At 36.0% G+C, this 24,769-nt stretch overlaps 1 protein-coding gene across 1 annotated transcript in view; it reads right to left on the bottom strand.

Annotated features, from left to right (window-relative positions):
* Positions 1-24,769, bottom strand: part of AHI1 (Abelson helper integration site 1) — a 195,445-nt gene that overhangs the window by 108,046 nt on the left and 62,630 nt on the right. Inside the window, exons 18-19 of the mRNA XM_007452996.1 lie at positions 14,348-14,544; positions 10,574-10,600 (exon numbers count right to left, since the gene is read on the bottom strand). Of these exons, the coding sequence (XP_007453058.1) occupies positions 10,574-10,600; positions 14,348-14,544 (224 nt within the window). The remainder of the gene's footprint in view (positions 1-10,573; positions 10,601-14,347; positions 14,545-24,769) is intronic.

Genomic DNA, 24,769 nt, shown 5'->3' with positions numbered 1-24,769 from the left:
CAGCTAACTTTATATGCTATATTCACCTGAAGAACTGTTTTTAAAGTTTCAACTTGTGAAGACACTTCAAATGGTTTCAAATGATAACGGAAAAGCTATTAATACTGTCTGTATGCGTATGTTAACAAATTTGTCCCACGTCCTCCACACAACTGTCTATTTTTTGAACTAAATTTGAACAACAACGCAAATAATACTTTAATTTGAAGACAGTTCAAAAACCCAGACAGTATGTAGGAAATGTTTTGTTGCAAGTTATATGTGTGTTGTAAAAATTAAAATCCCAATATTACACAAGTTAAACAGAAAACCTGAGCCAAAGTGAGATTCAAGTTATCTGAAGTAGGTCTCTTAACATCTCATAATATAAGTTCTAAAAGCAGCTTACATTTCTGTGATATCTAGGTTAGTAAAACCTAAGAAATGAGTTGGCTATGGTGTCATAAAGAGAAATACAACATTATCTCTAGGCTCCAGATATTTTCCTTGCAAGTTGGGACAGTGAAGTGAGGGATTAGAAAGAAACACTGTTACTATTAAAGAGAAATTTTTACAGTGAGGTAACGTGCTAGAAAATCTCCCCCAAATCAGTTCACCAATGCTGCATTAACTAAACTAAAATTCTAATTGGGATCAGTCATAACAAAGTTTTACTTTGTAATATTTAATCAAGATTTTTTGAGCCCTTGATACATATACCAAGGACTGGTAGTTCAAAGATTACTGATATATTCCTCTGTGAGAAGCTCAAAATTAAGATCTAGTCCTGATTCAAACCACTTATCCAGCAGTAATATGCCTTAGGGAAAGCCAATTTACCTCGATGCATCTTGCAATAACAAACCTTTACCTCCTTTCTCTCTTAGTGTATTTCCTTACTCCAGAGAGAAAATTTGGTGCTGGACCCCCCGAAATCCTCACTTCTAAAAACATATCTCTTGCACCTACCTTTCTGTTTCTCCTAATGTCAGAGAAAGAGGTACCCTTCCATTCAAGATTAATCCCTCCAGCTGTCCCCGTGGGGATATCCTTAAAACTCTTCCAAATTCTCTACTGGCTGTTTGTCTAAAGGCTATAAGCATAAATCTTTCTACTTTAGTATAAAAATAGAAAACAAATTCTCACTGTGATTCCATAATTTCCTTATGCTTCACTGAAAGTTAAATTTCTTGAAAAATAGCACATAACTGCTATCCATATACCTCAACCATTCACTTTCAAGCAGCTACAACAAAGCTCTTATCCATCAGAACACTAAAACTGAAGTTAAAGTCATCGTGGACTTCAAATGATCAAATTTAGCTGATTCATTGAGGCCTCTGAGATAGATGACATTGTCAATAACTCTCCTGTTTCTGGGAAACCATTTTTCTGTTGGTGATCCTGCCACTGCCTATGAGTGTTGTTTGCTAGACCCACTGGGCCCTCGTCTTCCCTCACAACACATGGTTACCCCGGGCAGTAATGTTTGTTTTCACTGCTTCATCTGCCTTTTATGCTGATGATGCTTCAACATATTGGGCTGGCCAAAAAGTTCGTCTGGGTTTTTCCACACGATCTTATGGAAAAACGTGAACTTTTGGCCAACCCAATAAGACTCTTCTGATTGGTTAAGTTCAAAACCAAACTAACCTTTCCCCTGCTGTTCACTTCCTCAGGGAAAGATATCACCAGCCCCCCAGCTTCCCCAGCCAGACAGATGGGCATCACCTTGGACTGCTTCCTCATGCTTCACACAGAGTCACTCATTAAGTCAATCAGGTGCTCTGGCATCTGATGCCACTCCACCAGTTAGTGTTACTGCTGCAATAGTCTCCTGATTTGTTTTCCTATCTCGTCTCTTCAATAATTCTTCTTCTATACTACTACCAGGATGATTTTTCTAAAATGCTAATTTTATTGAGCAACACTTCTGTTTAAAACCCATCATCAACTGTTCCACTGGATAAAATCCATACTTTTTAGTATGGCATACAAAGCTTTCTATATTATAACAACTACCTAGCTTTCCCACCTTACTGCTCCATCTCCTATGTTCCAGCTACAACAAACTGCATACAGCTCCCCAGACATGCCAGGTTGTTGCATGTCTCTGTGACTTAGTTCATGCTGTTCCTGTTTCCTGGAATGGGCTTCCTTCCTGGCTCCATCTTCCTTGTGGATACCAACTCCTTCTCCAAGCTTTCCCTCAAGTATTATATCATGTACGAAAAGCCTTTCAGACTCTCCCAATAGAACTTACCTCCCCCTCCTTTGTCTCTCCACTATCCCCACATCTTCTAGTACTATGGCACTGGTAACACTTCAGTACGATTACTTACATTGTTAGTTATCATCCATCAGACTGTAATCCTCTTGAGGGTAAGGAACAGGTTTCGTCTACCTTTCTTTAGTAAGTGGCTGGTGTAGCACTCATAAGAGCTACACAGAAGTCAAATGCATTAATACATACGAAAATAGTGCACGTTTTAAAACCTTACCCAAATTTAAGGTGGTATTTGCAATCAAGACTTCTCAAATGTAAGTAACTTTTTGATGATAAGAATTACAGAATAATGGGCTTAAAAATAAGAAACTCATTAATTTACATGGTTTAATACTCCCATTTAAATCTGGAAACAGGAGTGTGAAATAATAGAGAAGAATATATACATATAGGTCTCTGCCCCCGGTTCCTGGCACAGAGCTCCTGAAACCCTTGTGGTTTCCTAAGTGATAAGAGCACTGGGAGCATCTCTTGTCCTCATATTTTATCTTTGACTCTAGTTCCTGAAGCTGAGCTCCAAAATCTCTTGGAATTTCCTAGGTGATAGGAATGTCTTTTGTTCTAGGGAAGTGACTCTTGGTGGGCTTCTAGATGGGACTGATCACCAGAAAGACCAAGAAATGATGAGAAGCTTAGAATTTTCAGGCCCACTCTCCATTTTCCAGGGGGGGAGAGAGGGGCTGGAAATGGAGTTAATAACTAACCATGCCTACCTGAAGTCACCATAAAAATCCCGACAATATGGGGTTCGCAGAGCTTCCAGGATGGTGAGCACAGGGACGTGCTGGGAGAATGTCACACCCAGAGGAGGGCAAGGAAGGACCACGCCCCCTCTCACATGCCTTGCTCTATGCATTTCTTCCACCTGGACGTCCATCCTTTATCATATCATTTTGTAATAACCTGATAGATAGCAAGTAAACTGTTTTCTTGAGTCCTGTGAGCTGCTTCAGCAAATCAATCAAACCCAAGGAGGGGGTGGGTGGAATCTCAATTTATAGCTGATTGGTCAGAAGCACAAGTAACCTGGACTCGCAACTGGCGCCTGAAGGGGGGTGAGGGGGGCAGGCTTGTGCGACTGAGCCTTTAATTTGTAGGATTTGATGCTATCTTCAGGTAGACAGTGTCAGAATTAAGTTGCAGTTCACTCAGCTGGTGTCTCAGAACTGCTTGATGAGGGAAACCCCGCCACCTCTGATGTCAGAAATGTCGGAGTGTGGTAGGAGTGTGAGAGTGAGGGAGACAGGAGGAAAACTGGTTTTTCCTAAAACAAGGGTTCTTCCTGTTTTCTAAGATATCCAGTAACAGAAGTCCATAATTTCTTTTCGTGGCCTATTATAGCTTGTACTACTCCTACAGCCAAGCCAGTCTTCCAAATACTGTCAAAATACTTTTTTTTTAAGGAGTTTTAAAAACTTATTTTCATTGGAGTCTCTATTTTTTTAAACCTTTTTATTTTTCAGTGAATAATATGTTCCAAGATAGTTTAAACTATAATACAGATCATTACTTCACCTTTATAGCATTCTTCAATAAGCTTTAGCTTGGTTACATTTATATTGATTTAGGGTAGATGATATCAATAATTGAAAAAAAAAAGAGAAAGTCCCCTGGCTTACAGAAGCTTACAGAGGCGTGTGGAAATTCAGACGTGTAAAGATTAGAGGTGGAAGCAATACCATGTAAAACTTAAAAAGAAGGAAAGATGGAAGGGAGAGAGGGGAGGAGGGGGAGGGAGAGGGAAGAAAGAAAAGCGTTGTTCCTCCCTGAGGGAATTCATAATTTAATTCTGGAAAAGACAGGCAAAATTAATTACAATTTAAGGCAGAATAAGCCCAATTATATAACATGCCAGGTATGAATAAATATGTCTGAGAACATGAGAAAAACAGACTAATTCCATTTGTGAGGAATCATACAAAGCTTAATGGAAATAGACTCATACCATTTCTGGCATGTTTCAGTCCACTCCTAAACAAAGGAAAGTGCAAGGAAATTTGTAAATTATAAATTTATGTGTAAGTAGTCCAGGGCTACTGCAATTCAGAGCAATGTAACAGACTTCTAATACCAACTACTATCTGAGAAGTAATCAGATGAGAACTCTTTTATCTTCCCATCATCAAATCTGTATCTGAGCATCTACCCATACTTTCTACCTATGTGCCTATCAGAAAGGATGAAAACGCCCTTCTCTGAAGGCTAGTTTCTCCATTGGTATTTAGGACTACATCCCCTTTCACATTTTCTAGGACTTGAGTCCAGCAATTACCACCTCCATGGGACATTATCAACTTCTCCATCACCATTGAATTATTCCCATCAGCAAATAAATATGCTTTAATATTGTCCATCTAATGTTCCCCTCCAGTTGCTGCTTCTCTGCTCCCCAGTTAAAATGTCTTAAAAGAATGGCCTACACAGTCTCTGCTTTATATTCTCCCATTCTGTCTTCAACTCACTTCCACTGTGCTTTTGTCTCAGCCACTTACTGAAACAGCACTCATCTAGGTAACCAGAGGACACCACCGTGCCTGTTTTCTGTCCTCATTTTACTCTTTCTCGCAGTAGCATGTGACTGTTTATCACTCCTCTTTCCTAAAATACTTCCTCTGGGATTTTCTGACATACCCTCTCCTGGACCAGGACCTCAGGTATTTAGCTATAATCTCTGCTGAGGTGATCTTACCAAATCTGACAGTTTAGAACAAAAAGGACTTTAGCCTTGACTTCTCCCCTGAGCTTAAGACTCATATATCCAATTGCCTACTTCTCAGCTATAGTCATATTGAAAACTCCACTCCAGTATTCCTCACCTCATTAAAAAGCACTGCTACCATCTACACAGCTGCTGAAAGCAGCAACATAGAAGTTATTTCTAATTTCTTTCTCTTACACCACATCTAATCCATCACCAAGTTTTGTTGAATCTACTTCCAAAATATATCCCAAATCTGTCCATTGCTTGCATTTTCATTATTATCATTGTTAAGCTAATTAATCAAGGGGACCATTAGACTGAGGTGGCACTAATGCCAGGGTAGCCTATGACCACAAAATCTAAGCCTGTAAATACTTCAAGGTTGCAAAATTGAAACCTAAGGACAACTAATCACAACAGCCAACTAGGCTTTAAACTATAGCCTATCAATAATTTCCTTGTTTTGCTTCTGCCTTTTCTCTATAGAAGTCTTTCCCCAGCTCCTGTTGGTGAAATGCTTCTAATGATTTCTGCCTTGGCCCTGCCCAATTCGAATCATTTTTTGCTCCAAAAACCCTCTTAAAATGTTTAATATGCCTCAGTTTATCTTTTAATACCATCCTAGTCCAGGCCACAATCTCCTCTTTCTTGAACTGAGAACCTTACTCTCCTTTTAAAATCTATTCTCACATTCTCTCTAGCTTAACATCTTAATCACTTGTTTCTCTAATTAAATCAACATCCTAAACTCCTTACAGAAGGATAGCAGAATATGCCACCCCAAAATATGTCTCTTTGGCATAAGGATTACTTTGAGAAACTTTAGACACAGGAGTTCTGAAAACAGAGTGCAAGTTACCCTTTTGTAAGGGAAATATACTGGGCTGGCCAAAAAGTTCGCTCGGGGGACTTCCCTGGTGGTGCAGTGGTTAAGAATCCGCCTGCCAATGCAGGGCACACGGGTTTGAGCCCTGGTCTGGGAAGATCCCACATGCCACGTAGCAACTAAGCTCATGTGCCACAACTACTGAGGCTGTGCTCTAGAGCCCGTGAGCCACAACTACTGAGCCCGAATGCCACAACTACTAAAACCCGCACACCTAGAGGCCATGCTCTGCAGCAAGAGAAGCCACTGTAATGTGAAGTCCGTGTACCGCAACGAAGAGTAGCCCCTGCTCGACGTAACTAGAGAAAGCCTGTGCACAGCAACAAAGACCCAATGCAGCCAAAAATAAATAAATAAATTGAGTTAGTTGTGTTAAAAAAAAAAAAAAAATGTTCACTGGCCTTTCTCAAAAAAAAAAAGAAAAGTTTGTTCGGGTTTTTCCTAAGATGCTATGGAAAAATCCGAACGAACTTTTTGACCAACCCAATACACTAGAAAGGGGATCGACTATACCAGGAAAAGAGCTATCATCAGGGACAACTGTTTCACCTGAGAGACTTATCTGCATGGCAGGGTAACCTTGTCTACTAACCAGTTCCTCCTCTCACCTTCCCTTGAATTGCATTCTGCCTCTGAAGCCCCAGATCTCTCCATCCCTTTTCTAGGCTCAGGATGGTATATAAGCCTCAGTCACCTGGCAGCCTTTGGAATACCATAACTTCGTGGAGCTCATGTATGTATGTAATTAAAATTGTATCTTTTCTCCGGTTAATCTGTCTATGCCAATTTAATCCTTAGACTAGCCACAGAAACTAGAAGGGTAGAAGGTAAAGTTTTTCCTCCCCTACATTACCATGCTTACAAGGCCCTTTAAAAGGCATGCCTGATCTCCTGATTTTCTCTCCAACTTGTCAGGAAACACTGTTCCTCCTTGCTTGCTCACTATCCCACTTAAGCTTAGTGGTGTTCTTTCTGCTCCTCCAGCATGCCACTTTTATTCCTAGATGAGGACTTTTGCAGGACAGGACTAGCTCCTTGTCAAGTATTTCTCTCAGAGAGGACTTCCATGATCATCCTTTAGAGTATAACTTCCCCCAGTCATTCTTTGTCCCATGGGCCTACTTTATTTTCTTCACATCACTTCTTGCTGCAATCATCTTATTTCCTTTTTTGTTATTTGTCTCCCTACAATAGAATGTTCTTATTCACTGTTGTATTCTCCATGTGCGCACATGGTCTCTCTCTCTCACACACACACACGCACACACACACACACACACGTGTACACACAGTTGGTATGCATTCAATAAATATTTGTTTAAAGGCTGTTAATGGAAAAAAAAGGAATAAATCTTCAACAATATAAAAATCTAGATGGGATTTAGGGAAGAAAAAACTAAGGCACCTGGTAAAAATTTATTATCCTGGATGTAACAGATGAGAAATGACATAAATATATTCTGCTTTTAAGAGTAAAGTCTTTTAACAACAATGTAAAGACCATTCAATGGGGAAAGAAAACTCTTTTCAATAAATGGTGCTGGGACAACTAGACAGCCATATGCAAATGGAATAAAATTAGACCTCTACATCACATCATATTAAAAAAAATAACTCAAAATAATCACAGACCTAAATACGAGTTAAAAATATAAAGATCCTAGAAAAGAGAAGTAAATCTCTGGAACATTGGGTTAGGCAATGGTTTCTTATATATTACATCAAAAGCACAAGTGACAAAAGAAAAAAATAGATTAACTTAATTTCATAAAAATTAAAGCCTTTTTGTTTTAAAGAATACCGTCAAAGAATTAAAAGGACAACCCACAAAATGGGATAAAACATTTGCAGATCATCTATCTGACAAGAGACTTGTATCCAGAATTATAAAGAACTCTTAAGGTGAACAATAAAAATAAATCTTTTTTTAAAGAACAGGTAAAGGAGTTGAATAGACACTTCTCCAAGGAAGACATAAAAACAGCACAACAAAAATACTCAACACCTTTAGTCATTAAGAAAATGCAAGTCAAAATCACAATGAAATGCCACTGCCCACCCACTAGGATGGCTATAAAAAAAAAACAGAAAACAGCAAGTGTTGACAAGGATGAGGAGGAACTGGAACCACTGCTAGTGGGATTCTAAAATGGTGCAGCCACTTTGGAAAACAGTTTGGTAGTTTTCCAAAATGTTAAGCATAGAGTTACCATATGACCCAACAATTCCACTCTTAGATATATACCCCAGAGAAATAAAAACATATGCCCACACAAAAACTTGTACACGCATGTTCATAGTAGCATTCTTCTTAATTGCTAAAAAGTATAAACAACACAGATGTCCGTAAACTGATGAATGGATAAACAAAATGCAATATATTTATACAATGGAATCTTACTTGACAATAAAAAGTAGTACTCATACATGCTACAAATGGAGGACCCATGAAAACATTATTCTAATCTGCAGAAGCCAGTAACAAACGATCACATATTCTATGATTCCATTTATATAAAATGTCCAGAACAGGCAAATCTATAGAGACAGAGAGTGTATTAGTGGTTAGCAGGAGTCTGAGTGTTTTGTGTGTGTGTGTGTGCATGTCCCTACCCAGAAATGGAGAATGATTGCTAAGAGATACGGGGTTTCTTTTTGGAGGGAATGAAAGAACTCCAGATGGTAGTGATGGTTGCACAACTCTGTGTATATAATAAAAACCAATAAACTGTACCCTTTAAAAGGGTGAATATTATGGTATGTGTATTATATCTCAATAAAACTGTCATAAAAAAATAACTAAAGATACTAGTAGATTAATCTTTCTAGACCTTGATTAATTTCCAAAAATGTCATATTTTCAATGACTATTCATTCTACTTTTGTTAAGTACTAGGAATACAAAGATGAGTGACATGAACCTCCACCCTCAGGAAGTTCCCAGAATAGCAGAGGACGTTCTCCATAAAGCCTTTTGCCAAATATGTGCAGAACACTTTACACTTTGGACATTCAGACAGCATTACAAAAGAGGGGTACATAATACATGTGTTAAAATAAAGAGAAATAGCTCTGAACTGCTAATCAAGAGGATAAACTACTTTTTTGACTCCAGTTTTATATTCTATACATACTTAAGAAGATTTAGTAATCTTCGAGCTACAATCATTACACCAATCATTGCTATCAGGAACGAGTTTCCTGAACATCTGCAGCCTAAGTCAGAATACAGCTTGTTCTCCTTTCTCCCCATCTTCCTTCCCCTTGTCTATATTCTATTTCCTGTTGACTTGTGATAATTAGGTAAAAAAGTGATGGGTCCTGACTGATACTGGACAGCTCAGTGATGGGATAAGCCCAGTGTTTTCTGACACATTTCCTCCATAAGATGCCCCATGTGGAACGAGACAATAGCCTACTTACTTCTATATTCCAAGCACCTGCCACATGGTAGGAGGTGTCTACTGAGTAAAAACAGTATTTCCACTGCACTGACATTATATAAAGCAGTCTTTGAATATACTAATAATACTAATACCACTTTAATTCTTTTCCTTCTGGAGGTCTCACCTTTCACTTTGTGACGTATATAATCATATTTGATAAATAAACGGATGTCTAATTATTCAACTGAATTTTGGGAACAGACAGAAGAAAATAAGAGGGAAGGACAAACATGTGGTGTTATTCCAGCTCTTTAAATAAAAATTATTTTCTTGAGTTAAAGGTTGTACATAAAATAACCTTGCTTGTAGAAGGAAGAAAGCTGTTGTGTTGATAGCATCCCAGATACAATTTAGTTGAAATTGATTAATAATCAAGGGCATTTTTGTATACCTCCATTTTCAGACCAACTTTGGGGTCCTGGGCACATCACTTAACCTCTCTCAGTCTCAGTTTCCTCTCTTCTAAAATTGGAATAACAATAATATCTAATCTGTCTCTCAGGATCGTTATACAGTTAAATGGGAAAGGAAGTATGAAACACGGTATAAATGATCCAGAGCATTATCAGCACAATATATCATTGCCATTTATGTGTGGCTTACATTCATTTCAAGGCTTATACACTTTACTCAGCATTCACCCATTGGAACTGTATTGCTGTCTCTTACCTATAAAGTATCATATAATATTTTTCTCAGAGAAGGAAATGATCTTGCTGGCCCTTTACTCAAAGTATATCCCAATCACTCAATATTTTTTAAATCTTGAGAAATATGAAGCTACTTGCTGAATTCTCAGGTGCCCGTATTACGATTCCTTGATAAATCCGAGCTCAAATGCAGAAGATATGTACCAGATGAACTTTGTAAAAGTTCTATCACAACGATGAACGGTACATTTCAATTCTTTGGTGCATCACAATGAAAACTAAAGTTATCTTCCTGGTAATAAAAACCACTCACTCTAGAGACTGTCATACACAGTGAAGTAAGTCAGAAAGAGAAAAACAAATATCGTATATTAACGCATATATGTGGAACCTAGAAAAATCATACAGATGAACGGGTCTGCAGGGCAGAAAGAGACGCAGATGTAGAGAACAAACGTACGGACACCAAGGGGGGAAAGTGGGGGAGGGGTGTGGGATGAATTGGGAGATTGGGATTGACATGTATACACTAATATGAATAAAATGGATGACTAATAAGAACTTGCTGTATAAAAAAAATAAATAAAATAAAATTCTAAAACAACAACAACAAAAACCACTCACCTTTGCAGCACAGGCTCGTATCACCTCCTAAAAGAAATAGGATAAAATAAGTAAGGAACTACTCATAATTTCATTTAATAAAATGTCAACTCTTTTTAACACATTCAGATATTAATCTCAATAACCAAAATCAACATTTGGGAGGGAGTTTTTTAATCTGTCACCTGCAGGTGTCACTCCACTGTTCCAATGAGCTGGAAAGAGCATAAATTAAAGAGACTCAATAACATGATTTTGGTTTGCCAAAGCAAAACGCACTGACAAACAAGACTCTGGAGGGCCCACATGTAACTGCCTCAAGAAAAATTTGTCTCCTCAGTAAACTTAGCATAAACACTAAAATTCTGTACTGGGACACTAACATATCTACAAGACACACTCTGAACTGCAGTCTATAATTATCTCTATAAATAAGAATACTCATACATATAATTCTCAAATTAACAATTTACTTCAGAGGAAATCTAATAGTAAACACTTCTGAGGAGTAAAGGATACGACTGGAGGAGCTACAGAAGGGGACTGCCTACAACTCATAGGATAAGGCCAAGAAAAAGTCACTTTTGAAAAAGAAATTAGTCAAAGGCAACACAAAATAGATAGATGACTTGTAAATTTGCTGCTAGGGAGACACAAATAATATTCTAATCCAATTAAGGTTAACCAGCATATATCATCAGCCTAGTACAGCACTAGGAAAAAATGGTAACAATCAATGTGGAGTTTAGAAAAAAAGAACTGAAAAAGAAGAGTGTCCTTTTTTTTTTTTAATCCGAAATTTCTAAGGTACATAGACTACGTCTAAAGGATATTAGTAATTTCAATCACTAAAAGGAGACAGTAAAACTGACTGTGGGCATGAGATTCTGATTGCCTGGACTGAATCTCAGCTCCAATGTTTCCATCTGTGTGACCTTGGCAATACTGCTTGATCTCTGTAAGCCTCAACATCATCTTCTGTAAAATGCGGATAATACTAGCATCCACATTATAGGATGGTTTTGAGGATTAAATACAGTGAACACGTAAAACACTTAGCACAGTACCAGGAATTCATTATGTCAGTTTCTACTCATAATTAAACAGATGTTAATTATCACCAATTATTATATGGTGAAATCTCCTGTGGGGTAGAGAAAATTAATCTTTTTTTTTTCAAAATTGGCATAAAACATTAAAAAACCCATTCAATCCCTATTCCTATGACTCTGCTTAACAATCAGCTCTGTGATCACTGACCCAGATATCAGGTTAATTTTTAAAAGGGCGAGTGGTCTTGAGTGCTCAAGCAGCTGGAGAGGTATACCTCCAGATGTTTAAGTTTATAAATCAACTTTTTGTGGAACTGTTTACTATTACGAGGTACCCCAGATTCTGAGCAGCTCTGGATATACTAATAAGACCAAATTTCTGGGTTTGAAACCTTAGAAAGAGTTGTGTCACTGCTCTCAAGATAAGTAGTCTACCTGTGAGGTCTTATCTGGATTGCAGAGCCTTTTAGGTATTGCTGCAGCGGTAGCACAAAGTCGGCTCTGTTAAGTACGAAACAGTTAAACGAGTTTTATTATGAGTAAATGATAAAGCTACCAAGAACAGAAAGTTGTCTATTTTTGGCATCCTTTTCTCATTCATGAGTAAACACCTATGAAGTACCTGAGGAACTGAATTTATTATGCAATTCACACACACACAAATCACACCCTAAACTTGAACTGTATTTTATCAGAAAAGCATTCCTTTTGTGGTTACAAAGAAAGGAGTATCTCCAGGGATACAGTCTTCTACAATATAGAAGCAATATAGTCTTCTCTATTAGACTTCTACATAGAAGACCAGTGACAGAGCCTTTTAGACTAAGTAACAAACCTAACAGGAAAAGGAATTTAGGGTCTACCAAAAGACAGCTCAGGAAACAACAGAAAAGGCATTGTGACAAAAGATGAGAATCTAGTCAACCTAAATGCTTGCAAAACATAAAGAGTAGAGCTTCCGTGGGAACAAAGATGACATTTTGTTTTGATTCCCATATATGCTACATACATTCTCAGAGAAAATACACTGCAGATAGCATTTGAAAAAAAAGTTCAGAGAATTCTCTTTACACGGGAAATATATGGTTTTTCAAAAAACCACAGCAAATAGACAAAGCTTTCATTTCCAAAGGCAGCCTCAATCTACCACAATCCCAAAGCATAATTTTTAAAAGGAAAAGTTTAGTAAAAGACAAATAAATCAATTATTCTATGAGAAACAAGGTTTTCTCTTATAATAAATTATCAATTTACTTTCCACTTGCCTTTGATTTCATATCTTAAAAAATATTTTTCTGATTTTATTTTTCTTTTACATCTACTTTCCTTTCATTTATCTGAGGATGACAGCTATAAAAGATGATGCAGGAGAAAAGCTACAAGCCCAAGGTGATTCCAGGATGTTAAGTTTTACAGTATAAAGATTGACAGATTGTAGGAAACTTGTTTTTATATATCTATCTGTGAGTTGCTCTTTAGTCTGTAGATGAAATCATTTTGCAATGCAAGGTTTTAGACAAGGGCCATTATTTTTTCCTAGTGAATAAATATTTTTCTCTAATTTTTAGAACTCCATTTATCTATTCATACTTCCTTTTAAAGTCTGGAACACATTCATTATTCAATTATTTTAAAATGTTAAAATATAAAGTCTTACAACACTGAAATATTAATTTAGAGTCATATTATTCTAAAATTTATATTGATAAATATAAAAAAATTTCCCCCATATTCCAACTAAAGTTGAACCCGTTGTCTGAGTGATCTGCACTCTGGTATACCCCACACTCTCTTAACTTTCTAAAGAAAGGAAAGGAGAGAGGAAGAAAGTACAGTCAGAACTAAATGGTGTCTCAATGTAGTTCCTCCTACGTTGGGTTTAAAACTGGTCAATATCCCTATCAAAGGAGGAGGGGAAAGGATGATATTTATTAAATGCCAGGCACTGTGCCACAAGGGGGAACACGACAAGCCGGCAAAGTCCCTGTCTTCAAGGTGCTCAGGCTAATTCTCACTAAAAGAACCATTAGGGTCAAAGAGCCTAAGTATTTTTAAGGATGTTCAAGCTTCTCAATACATTTTACCACTTATCTTTGAGAAACACTGTATAGTAATTTACCACCAACAGAATACCACACGACTTTTAACCAAGCATCCTCCTCCTGATTTTCATCATCTATTTTCCAGTTTTACAGGCAATATCTGGTTTCTGTGGCACTACTTTTCTCTGAAGTGAGATAGAACTTTAAAATACGCTTATGAGACATGTGTACCTACTCTTTTTGAAAGTACATGTTTATTTCTTTTATCCATTTCTTTGTTGAAGTCTCACTATTTTCTTTATTATTTAGTTCTTGCATATTAAGAAGGCTGTTCCACTTATATATTTTATGTAGACATTTTCCCAGGTTGGTATTTGCTGTGTGTGCGTGTCTGCATGTTGTATATATGCATATACACACATATACACACATATATTTTAAAATAGAGAAACAAGTCCTGGGCTGATCTTTACAGAGATATCAAGTCAGGAAAGCCTAATAGATTATCCTAAGTTCAGTTTGTTTACTGCAGTTAGTGATTTTAGAACAAGTACCAAAAAGGAACTATAAAAGTAATAAGAAAGCCTAGTTTTAAGTAACTGCTTCGTTCAGTTAATATTTATTGGCATGGCAATGTAAAACAGAACTGAAATGGTTTTAAAGTTTCCAACTTCTCAACTGCATAAAATAAGTAAACATACTGTGACAGAATCAATCCTCTGTTTCACTTGCTGCATCTTCATTGAAGAATTTTCAGTGTGGACATAGCCATCAATCTGAAAAGAGCCCTGATGAGGCAGTCTAGGGCAGGTGCATAAAGCATCTTGACTTTGGTGTATTCCAGGCAATGGAAATGTTCCATTGTAGCGTTTGAACATTTCAGCCTCCTGCTGGGCAACTGGAAAAATTAGTCCATAATTAGTTCAAATCATCACAGCAAAAGCATAATGAAATAATTAAGCCATGAAATTGTAGCATTAAAGGAATGATCAGAAAGTACATAATACATTTTAAATACTGGGTAATAATAATACAACATGATGAACAAAATGTGAAATTATTAAATACTGTAAACCATAAAAAAGGAAATATAATAATTTCATAGATAACTTCATGTCAGGTAGTATAATTGAGCCTTGAAGGTCATGCAGTATCTTGGTCTGGTAAACATAACAAATTGGAAGGGGACTCTAACTTTGAAGAGATGCATACAGGAAACACAATATAAAAAAATCAAAGGCATAATATAATAGAATTAAAGAAAACACAAAAACAATAACAATAATTATTCACAAACCCATTTCCTTAAAACTGTTTTCATATCTTCATACCTCTATCTTTATTCATATACACATTTTATGTAAGATATCATAGTGTAAACACAATTGAACAGTTTTTCAATTTAAATGTAAGTTTTTGCATATTTCTACAACTATGTAATTACCATTTATAAATGCTTTACAATGTCTCATCTAAGGAAGCGCCATAGTTTATTTATGTATTCTCCTATTGCTAAATATTTACAATGTTTTCTGTTTTCACTCATTATAGGCTATGCGTAAGTACTTTCATAATTTATTTTTTAAAAGAATCCTTTCTTTGGATTTAATACCCCAGAGTGGAATAGATGGCTCAAAGGGTGAATGTTTTTGATGATGATGATGACGACGACAACAAGGGTATTAGCACCTGTATTGTACTTTATGATGTTTAGGATGCTTTCACATACATTATCTCATTTGATCACTTAAATAAATGAATTTGAAAATTTTTAAATGCCTGTAAGTACAAAGGAGAAAAAAATAAAAAGTAATCATTTAAAATAGTATTTTCTTGATTATACAATTATATAATTTAAAAATCCATAAAAGAAAAAATTGACAATTTTGGACTTCATAAAAATTTCAAATGTCTGTTTTTTCAAACTCTTAAGACAATTAGAAGAAAAGTCAAAGGCTGGGAGAAATATTTGCAAATCATATACCTAATAGAGCATCACTTGTATATAAGAAACCTAACTCTCAAAATTCAATAATCAGAAAGCAAACAAGCCAGTTTTACAAATGGGCAAGAGATGTGAACACATGATTCAGTGAAGAAGATACATGGATGGTAAATAAGCACATGAAAAGGTGCTTAACGTCATTAGTCATTAAGGATAAGCAAATTAAAACCACAATGAAATAGCACAGCATACCTATTACAAGGGCTAAAATTTAAAAGACTGGCCATTTCATATTTAGCAAGGATATGAAGATACTGAAATACAGACTAGTGGTGGGAAGGTTAAGCAGCACAACCACTTTAGAGAACAATCTGGAAGCTTCTTAAACATATGTCTGCGCTGGGGTCCAGCTCTTCCATTTTTAGGCATTTATTCAAGAGAAATAAAAGCATATGTTTATACAAACACTTGTAAATGAATATTCACAGCATCTTTATTTGTAATAGCTAAAAACTGGATAAAACCCAAATGCCCATCAATAGGTGAATGGAAAAACAAACTGTGATATATCAATACAATAAAATAATACTCAGAAATAAAAAGGAACTATTGATAAACTCGAAAACACAGATTAACTTCAAAGTAATTATGAAAGAAGACAGATCAAAAAAAGTACGTGGTATATACACTGTTGCACTCATATACAATTCTAGAGAATGCAAATTAATTCATAGTGTTTGTCTGGCAGGAGGGGGAGGTAGGGAGAGATGACCAAGGAGTACAAAGTAACTCTGGGGGATGATGGATGTGTTCACTATCTTGACTGAGGTGATGGTCTCACAAGTATATAAATATGTCTTGACTTATCAGGGTGTACAGTTAAAATATATGCAGTTTATTATATGTCAATTATACCTCAATAAAACTGCTCACAAAAAAGTGATAGGAGTTAATATTCAAAGAGTCCCCATAAAATCAATTAAAAATGAATAATCCAACAGAAAAATGGGCAAATGGCCATTACAGAAAATTCACAAAAAGGAGAACTATATATTCAACTTCACTACTAATTAAGGAAGAAATAAGAGGAAAAAGGCAAATTAGAAAGTGATGTTTCTTTTATTGCTTGTTCAACTATCCCACCGTACCTCAAGATATTTGTTCCCACGGAACAAACTGAGTAAGGGTAGCCAGACGTGTACTGAAGTGTTGCTTAAAATACTGAAAAACATATGATAGTGGAATTATGCAACAATAGTTGTTTAAATGAATTATGGTGTATTCATTTAAAGAAAGAGAATTCAGCCACTGAAATTATGTATAATTATCATGATAGAAAATTGTGCACAATATATTATTAATTGGAAGAAAAACATTTATAAAGCAATAAAATGAATATACAAAAGGATGTCACTTTCTTTTTTAGTTACCAACCTTGGTTTCATGAAGCATGAATTTGAAACAGCGCCTACAAAAAATTTTAGGTCTCTGATCTTTATATTCATGTACTATTTCATTCACATGTTCTAAGTGAAGAACAGCTCGATGATAACTGGGGCTCTCTCCCTGCAGAACTTGATGGTGGTAAGAACCGGGGGATGTAATTGAGGGAGAAGACCTGCTTACAGCCCACCCTTGCAGTGATGCAGGTTCCTTAGTACCAATTACTGTTTTCAGATGGAAGTGTAGCTGTGTCTAACACTTAGATTTTTGTGGGTTTGACTACTATTTTTCAGTATATAGTTTGGACTTCTTTTCATAGCACTCAGAACATTTATTTACCTCAAATAAAAGACTGTTGAAAGAACAAAGAGAAACTCTGAAGCTGTGAAAAGAAGAGTGCTCAATGGACTGGAGGTTTAACTTTAGTAGATGGGTCAGGGATGAATGAATCAACACGTAAAAATCACGTCCCATGATCTTTGCCTGATTTGCTTTTCAAAATTGTCCTCTTAACATTTCATTGGTTTTTGCTACTACGAATGGAAAGTAAAACTGGGTTTAATTATTTAATGGCATTTTCTGACTCCCTATGTTTTTGTACTTGCCAGATACACAACTACAATTTCACCTCAAGTCCTGAGTGGGTGAGTATGCGTTAGAAGCACAGAGGCTGATATAAGCAACAGTTATAAGGGACGGTAGGGTTTGGGTATTTACCTTACTCTTTTTGCCAAACTGTATTTTCTAAGTTTTATGCTATGCTAAACATGTATTATTTTCCTTTTTAAAAAAGGGAATTTATTTAACTAGTAAAAAATAACCAAAGGTAACTGCCTGAATATTTATCTGTTTATTTTTCCAGGCATTAAGGATGCCTTTCAGGAAAGATTAAAATGGCCTAAACGGATGAAGATGACAAAAATAAACCCCAAACAATTATGAATACTTGTTTCTGTTGTCTAAAGGGAAATTTTCTATACGAAAGCCATCTGACTGGATTTCAAGGAGGCAAATTAACACCCTACTTTACCTTTAGCACCTCTAATTCTGTGAAGACAGCCATAAAAAAAATCTGCAGAAATATTCATAAAGACCTAGTTTCTCAGATACTACAAACTACAAACAAGCTGCGATCAAGGTCTTGCATTCTTTCCCCTCCCCAGCCCTCCACAAATACCTATTTGTGTAAGACTATACAGATAATTTCCCTGTAAAATAGGTTATAATAGATGATTTCTAAAATTCCTTCAAGCTCTATGCTTCTAACAGTTCAAAGGTTTCTAAATCATTTTCATAGAGGCCATGGTTAGAGAATGATGTTGCAACTAGGTAACTGGATTTCTTCACTTAGTCATTTTCTCTTCCTTGTACTAATTTAACTTTGTATGTTTTAAACTTAGCTCTAACCTAACTAATAAGTTTAAAACTCACAATTTTAAGTCTCATCCCTATCCTTTCATGACTCTTAGAGGAGTGCACTACAGCAGCCCCTGGGAATACAAAAACACTGCCCCGCTCCTGGGGGTCTGAATTTTTGGAGGCCAACAAGAAATTACTGCTATGTGCTAAGTGGTACAGCAGAGCAATGGACATGGTGCTGAGAACACAGAGGTGGCAACTACATTTGCTTAAAGGAAATGCAATTTCCTTTCCTTCCTATATCCATCAAAATACTTCTAAATTTACCTACTATCACCTGTAATTTGGGATTCTAGACTTTACACAATTAAAAAAATTCTCAAAGTGTTTTCATAACTGACCCTCTTTCTTGATTTATATAGTAAGTTCAGTGCTTCTGTGTATGTTCTGGCCTTAAACAATTATAAAAAAATAATGTGGTTTTCCTCAGGAGATCTTTATCTTTATAGGAGGAAGAATGGAGGAAATAAGATATTTCAATTCTGTGCCCTTTGCATTTGAAAATAATACAAGGTTTGTTATTATTAAAACCTATGTGTACTTATGTTATTGACTTTATAATAAAGTACAACTAAAAAATAGCATGGTCTTTTTCTTACACTATATTAACAGTAATATTTCTCTGTGGTTCAACATTTAATGTCTTTGGTCAAGATCTGCTATTACACATACCCCTGTTACTGTGTATAGTCATCTTACTGGATACCTAATTTACTTATCAATATTTCTATGTCTAATTATAATATGATTACTGTAAACTGGTAGGTCTACTGCTCTAGTTTCCTAGCATTCAGCAGTTATGCAGCATCCTCCTTTTCTTCCTCTCACACTTGCGGTGTGAAGAGAATCTCTGTGGTCTGAATGTTGTGTTCCCCTAAAATTCCTATGTTGGAGTCCTAACCCCCAAGGGGATGGTATTAGGAGGTGGGGCCTTTGGGAGGTGATTAGGTCATGAGAGCAGAGCCCTCATGAAAGGGATTAGTGCTCTTATAAAAAAGACCCCAATAAGGTCTTTAGCTGTACCATGTGAGGGTACAGCTAAAGGTGCTGTTTATGAACCAGAAAGTGAGCTTTCATTGGACAAAGAGTCAGTGCTTTGATTTTGGACTTTCCAGACTTCAAAACTGTGAGAAAGAAATTTCTGTTGCTTATGAGCCATCTAGTCTCTGGTATTCTGTTATAGCGGTCCAAATTGACTAAGACAAGAATGTTCAAGGGCTTATAATTTTTTACTGTATTTCACTGGGCCTGACTTGTTCCTGCTTCAGCGAATCTTAAGAAACTGCGTCAATGGATCAAAGAAGTTCTACTGAGTGATACTTCAATTCTAAGTAGCCTGAGCGTATTTCAGGGCCTGTTCATAATCTTGTATTTCTTGAAATATTTTATGTCATGTAGAACTTATAAAGTGTCACTAATAAAACTTCAAAAAGCTATACAAGAAAGTGTAAAAGACTCATGTCTCATAGCCAACCAAATGGGAGAGGGTCTACCATCATTCAGCATATCTGTTAGCTGAACATCAAAAATATAATAAACTATCTCCAAATCCCCTGAAGTACATGCATTGTAGTTCTGTTGATTTCCTATTCCATTATCAATCATCACACATCACGCTATCCAACTGAAAGTGTAGGACGTGTATACTGCTACAGAAAATAGCTAGGATTTCCCTACTGCAGCCTGCTTCATATATCCCTGCTCCATGCCTTGCTTTCTAGTTTCATTTTATCCTTTGATAAAACACTGAGATAAAATAGAACAGGTATTATTTTAATTTTTCAGGTGAAAAAACAGATATAGAAATGATAAATGTTTTGACCAGGGTCAAACAGAAGGTGATGGCATTTTGTCTAGGACCAAAATGCTCTAATTCCTACTTCAGTCTTTCCCTCCACACTGTTGTCTATTTTGAACTGTACCATTTTTTCTTTTTGGGGGCACTGTATTGTTTTTTAAAATTAATTAATTTTTGGCTGTGTTGGGTCTTTGGTGCTGCGCACGGGCTTTCCCCAGTTGCAGTGAGCAGGGGCCACTCTTCGTTGCGGTGCACGGGCTCCAGGTGTGTGGGCTTCAGCAGCTGTGGCATGTAGGCTCAGCAGTTGTGGCTCACGGGCTTCAGAGAGCAGCCTCAGTAGTTGTGGCGCACGGGCTTAGTTGCTCCACTGCATGTGGGATCCTCCCGGACCAGGGCTCGAACCCGAGTCCCCTGCATTGGCAGGCGGATACCCAACCACTGCGCCACCAGGTAAGTCCCCTGGGGGCACTTTAAAAAGCACCAATGTAAGCATAAGAAAATGCCTGGATGAGGAATTCAGGGCTCTGGTTTGTGCTCAAAGCCATTAAGTTGACTATGTTTTCCATACGTCCTGAATCCTTGAGTGACATAAGCTTTCAATCAGAGTATCCCTCATGTGTGCAATATGAAAACAGATGCTTCAGGATATAACCAAGAAATAGGTAGCTTCAGTATGTCTTAAAATTTGGCATTTCTATCTCAATTTCTCCTACTAAGCTAATAATAGGTATCTAAAACTCTAACCTATGATCACTTATATATGTTACTGCTTAGTCTTATCCAAGTATGAGGATTACAACATCTGAGTTTGCTTTTGAATCACTCATAATTAGTACTTCAAGAACACCATTAAATTATACAGACAACTACAGACATTAAATTTATTTCAACTAGACATTACCTTATTGTAAAAATATTGTAAAAGTAGTTACATTTAAATTTGATAATAAAGAAAAAATCATATTTTGGACTATATTGAGAATGGCTTAATGCATTATAATTACCGCCAACATTTGTAAAGGAGTGAACAATTAATAATGATACTAGACAAGCAAAGCTCCTTTTACTCTTAAGGGGTCTTCCTAAATATTAAAATTGAAAACAAACACTACATTTCACCACAGGTATATTTGGCTACCTTCTTAAGTTACTTCATGAAATAGGAAATGCAAAGACTAAATAAGTAGCTGTGGCAGATAGCTTAATGTTTTAAGAGCATGGGCTCTGGAGTCAGACAGCCTGGCAAGTGTTGTCATTTTACCAATTGTGTGACCTCAGGCAAATTACTTCATGCTCCCTGTGCCTCAGTTTCATCTGCAAAATGGGGATAATAATGGCAACCGTCTTGTGGGGATTTGGGAGAACTGTATGAGAAAATGCATGTAAAATACTCATGAGAGTAGGGGATACTTACTAAATAAATAAATAAATGCTTGATAGCATAAATACTTGATAAATATTACCTACTACTACTACCACTATCATTATTAGCCCCAAATTTACTAACTGATCATGCCTTTCATTCTATATTTTTATAAAATGTAAGGGGAAAATGCTATTCTATGGGATTTTAAATTCTTATTTCAAGTATTTATTGCACATCAATAATATAACAGGTAGGACGTTAGACATAGGGCCTTGTAAACACCATGGGCTTTTTGTTACTGAGCAAGTTATATAGGAATGTAAAGGTATATATTGCCCTGAATTCTGGTAAAACATGTCACAATGTGAAAAATAAACCTATCAACAATGACGATGCAGCTGATCATTAATAAATATGAGTTCTATAAATAAAATCATGTTTAGTGTCAATGGTAGACTGCTTTTCAGTTTAACTAAAATTCTCCCAGAGTTTTAATTAACTACTTAGGAAGCACAAAAGATTGGAAAAGAGCACGGTTCTGATTTCTGGGTTTCACAAGCGCTGTTCAACTTGGCACACAACAAATGCTCAATGAAGATTTGTTTTACCTAAAATACTATGACTGAAAAGCACTCCAGAGTTAATACTGATTCACAGGAGATACTGCCACCTAGTGAAAAATTAGGCTCATTACCTGGGATTACCGTATAATGCTGAGAACTTCCCAAATTAAAACTTGATCCTGCTTAAAATACTACATGTATATTCAATATGTGCCAGTATTCAGACTAGGTACCAGTAATAAAAAGACAAATAAGCCTCCAACTCTGCTTCCCACAAAGTACAGACAATATAAAGAAACTGCATACTCCACAGAGAGGCATAGAATAAATGGTTTTGTAGAAAAAAAAAAGTTTGCATATTAGACAATCAAAAGCTAATATTTCAGGAAATCTGCTAAAAAGGCAGTTTAGTGTAGCAAATGAGAGCATGGACTCCAAGTCCCGCCTGTATGGATCCAAGTCCTGGCTCCCATTATGGGAATAATTATAATACCTATCTCATAAGATTATTGTGAAAACTTTAAAAAATATGGGTAAAGTGCTTAAAATAGTACCAGGAACATGGAAAATGCTTTGTAAGTATTAGACATAATTATCATTACATGTAGAACAGGATCCTAGAGATTGAGGTAGACAAGTACTGATTAATAACAGAACATTAATTGCTGAAGTCTAGCTTCATACATTTAATTCATTAGAAGCCGTTTCTCTGACTAGTACTCTGTTATTATGGGAATCCTAAAAGTACATTATTTGTGGTACACTGTGACTAAATTTTGTATTACTAGATGATTAACCCTTTCAACATCAGGCAAATAAAACTGGCTTCTGAAAGTAAAAATCATATTTCTTACCAAAAAAAGCAAAAAGTCAGTAGAATGAAAGACCCAAAAGACCACAACCTGAACACATGCTTAACAGGGAAAGATGCTTGCTGACTCTTCACAGATTTTGTTAGAACTGAAAGATGGATGATACATTTAGCTACCACTGTGGTCTTATTCACAGCTTATTTAACTGATAAAAAAAAAATGAGCTTACTCCATTTTCCTTAAAAATTGCCTAAATGTATCAGCTGCTCTGATAAATACTATCTAAAAAATCATGTAACTGTTTTGTATCTTTCAAATTTTTTACCATTAAAACATTTATGTAAAACTACTTGTAACTTCATTTTCAGACAAGAAAGTGTGAGCAAAATAGTCCTGTGTTAAAAGATAAATAAAATATAAGGCAAAGGTATAATAGGTCAGTAATAAATGTTATAATTTTCATTGCAAAAATTTAAAGACTTCATGATTCTGGCCTGTATTTAATGAGCAAAATATTTTAGAGTCTGAAACAACTTTTCATTTTTTCATGGTTATATACCATTCACAAGAACTGTGCTAAATCTTGGATTGCTTGAGATCACGTAACTTTTTCCTAAACTGCTTCTTTTTAAAAATAGGCAGCAAAGAGTTGGGAAAATGTGTTGAAACATTTTGAGTTTTGTTTGTAAAGGTGTGTTAGTATATCAAAAATTGTGTTCTAAATACACTGCACAAAATATTTTTATTTAATATGTGTATTAACTGAACGTTTAAATTTCTAAAACACTCATGGAAATCCCTCATTTACATTAAGATACTGTGGACATAACATAATGTTCTTAACTTTATGCATTTATTTTCTAATACAACTGACCTAGAAAGGTACATACTCTAATAAAAAAAAAGGAAAAGGCTGACCAACAGAAAGAGTGAAAGAAAGGGAAAAAACCCTTTTTCTCCATTTCATTCCACACAGAGAGGCTTATCAGCATATTAAAACATAAGTTCCCACAGAGTCAAGTGTATACAGGTTGGATGAGCACAGTAACAACCCACTTTATCTGTTTTGTTTGTTTTAGTATACTGCTTATCAACTTACAAAGTACTTTCACAGTCCCTGTCTCATAGCACCCTCGCAAAAAAATCTCTTAGGTAGGACAGATATTAGTAGTTGTGGGACCATTTACTAGATAGGGAAATGGAGCTTCAGGAAGGCAAGAGGCTTGTGCAAGGCCACTAAAGAAACAGAACTGAGCCTAAAACTAAATGTTTTTGAACTCCTAAACACTTGGCTCTTTCTACTTATGCTCCTAGAATGGACTTCTTAGTCTAAATGTCTATTGTCACAAAACCAATGTACAAACCTAACTGGGCTAATCTACTGATGAACTTCTATCAAAGACAAAAAATAAACTAAAGAAAAAAGATGAGACTGGAGCTTTCAACTGCATTTTGTAGTGAAAATTTCAAAAGCCTAACAATCAAAGCAGAAATTCAATGAAAACTGTGGTGAAACTTCTGAAGAGTTTGAGGAAATTAATTGAGTGCCTATTTCCTATATAACAGTTCCCATTACAAAGTAAATAGGTATAACTCTTCTTTCTGTGAAGATTTAAAGGGTATAAAAGAGAGACCTGTTTCAGGACACATGTTTGAACTAGACGACAAACTTGGACACTGGATGATTTGAGAAATCCACTTGTCTTTTCCCAAAGTCAGGCAGTGTTTACTTTTGCTAAATTTGTTTGTAATAGTAAGTGGTATTGTGTTGTTTAAC

The sequence above is a fragment of the Lipotes vexillifer genome, unplaced genomic scaffold (assembly GCF_000442215.2).
Source record: "Lipotes vexillifer unplaced genomic scaffold, Lipotes_vexillifer_v1.1 scaffold155, whole genome shotgun sequence".
NCBI classification, from domain to species: Eukaryota; Metazoa; Chordata; class Mammalia; order Artiodactyla; family Lipotidae; genus Lipotes; species Lipotes vexillifer.
The sequence above is the reverse complement of the archived record's forward strand: the minus strand, read 5'-3'. Positions and strand labels throughout refer to the sequence as shown.